A 1,348-nucleotide genomic window follows, 5' to 3' on the forward strand; every position below is an offset into this window, starting at 1 on the left:
GCAGAACTGTATAGGGGACTTAGTAGCAAATTCACTGGTTCAGTAGTTCATGTATATTTTGCACAAACAACCTGCATTCAAACGTATTTGACCAAACAGTTTATGCTGTGATATAGTGCTGTGCCATGTGCATCTTCTTTTTCTGGACAAACATTCCTCCTTTTCACACAAATCAGTGTAAGGTCCACCCAATTGGCCCAATGAAGGTATATTATTTAGTCCCCATAGATCTGAACACACTTAAGGTAAGACTATTTAACCAGAGGTCATGACCATACAACCAAGTTGACCAATTTAACTTCCTCTAATGGTAACTTTCTTTTTCCCCGCATCTTCTCTCGGTGAGATGTGGAAACAGATGCCTGTATGTTAATACACTGTGTTTGCATTGTCCATATCTCAGGAGATCAAAGTGTCTGAGCTTCTTCAACTCTTACATTAGGCTCATACTCAATGATTTGTCTCACACAGCTGAACTCTGACTCTTCAGGATCTGAATCTGTTCTTGTTCTCCTGCAGGTCTGAAGCCAAAGCCTGAACTCACATCAGATCCTGCAGGAGCTGCACTGACAGGAAACACAGTGACTTTGACCTGTCGCATGGATCCGGCCACTGGATGGGGCTTTTACTGGTACAAACACACACTGAACTCTGAGACAAAGACAGAAACAAACTCCTACAGAGTGAAGATTGATTCAGTGTCTGATGGAGGCCAGTACTGGTGTAGAGCTGGAAGAGGGAAACCAGTCTACTACACACAACACAGTGATGCACTGTGGGTAAATGTTACCGGTGAGAGAGAACATAGTATGTGATGAACATAGAGATCAGAGACAATATCTGCAGAACTTCTAAAACTTTGAATCAAAGATAAATGCAATAATCTGTGTTTGTACAGTGAGTCCTAAAGCTGTGGTGACGGTACGGCCTGATGAACGAGTGTTCAGAGGAGAAACAGTCACTCTCAGATGTGATATAAAGTGGGGAGGAGACACTGAGTGGACATACAGATGGGAAACAGAGGGAACAAACAAGCAACATAACTCAATCACAACACAAGAGCTGAACATCAGCAGAGTTAAAGACTTTGACAGCGGTAAATACAGCTGTACAGGACAGACGGGAACACAAAGCTCTCAGCGCAGTGATGCTGTTACACTGACTGTATCAGGTGAGTTTGTGTGTTTGTTCATTATCATCAGTGTGAACAGCTTCTCTCTCTATAACTCCTCATGTTGTGTTCAGCTGAAGCTCAGGCAGCAGTGCGAGTGTCTCCACAGCCGTGGCTGACTGAAGGAGACTCAGTGACTCTGATCTGTGAGGTTACAGGCTCCTCTACAGGCTGGAC

General features: G+C 43.8%; 1 protein-coding gene across 1 annotated transcript in view; it reads left to right on the plus strand.

Moving 5' to 3' along the window:
- Window positions 1-519: 519 nt before the first annotated feature.
- The window catches only part of LOC107703861 (Fc receptor-like protein 5), a gene marked incomplete at its 5' end in the record, with an annotated part of 3,747 nt that continues 2,918 nt past the window's right edge, over window positions 520-1,348 (plus strand). The window contains 3 exons of the mRNA XM_016506648.1: window positions 520-792; window positions 899-1,171; window positions 1,246-1,341. Of these exons, the coding sequence (XP_016362134.1) occupies window positions 520-792; window positions 899-1,171; window positions 1,246-1,341 (642 nt within the window). The remainder of the gene's footprint in view (window positions 793-898; window positions 1,172-1,245; window positions 1,342-1,348) is intronic.

This window comes from Sinocyclocheilus anshuiensis, unplaced genomic scaffold (assembly GCF_001515605.1).
Source record: "Sinocyclocheilus anshuiensis isolate Anshui unplaced genomic scaffold, SAMN03320099.WGS_v1.1 scaffold1505, whole genome shotgun sequence".
NCBI classification, from domain to species: domain Eukaryota; kingdom Metazoa; phylum Chordata; class Actinopteri; order Cypriniformes; family Cyprinidae; genus Sinocyclocheilus; species Sinocyclocheilus anshuiensis.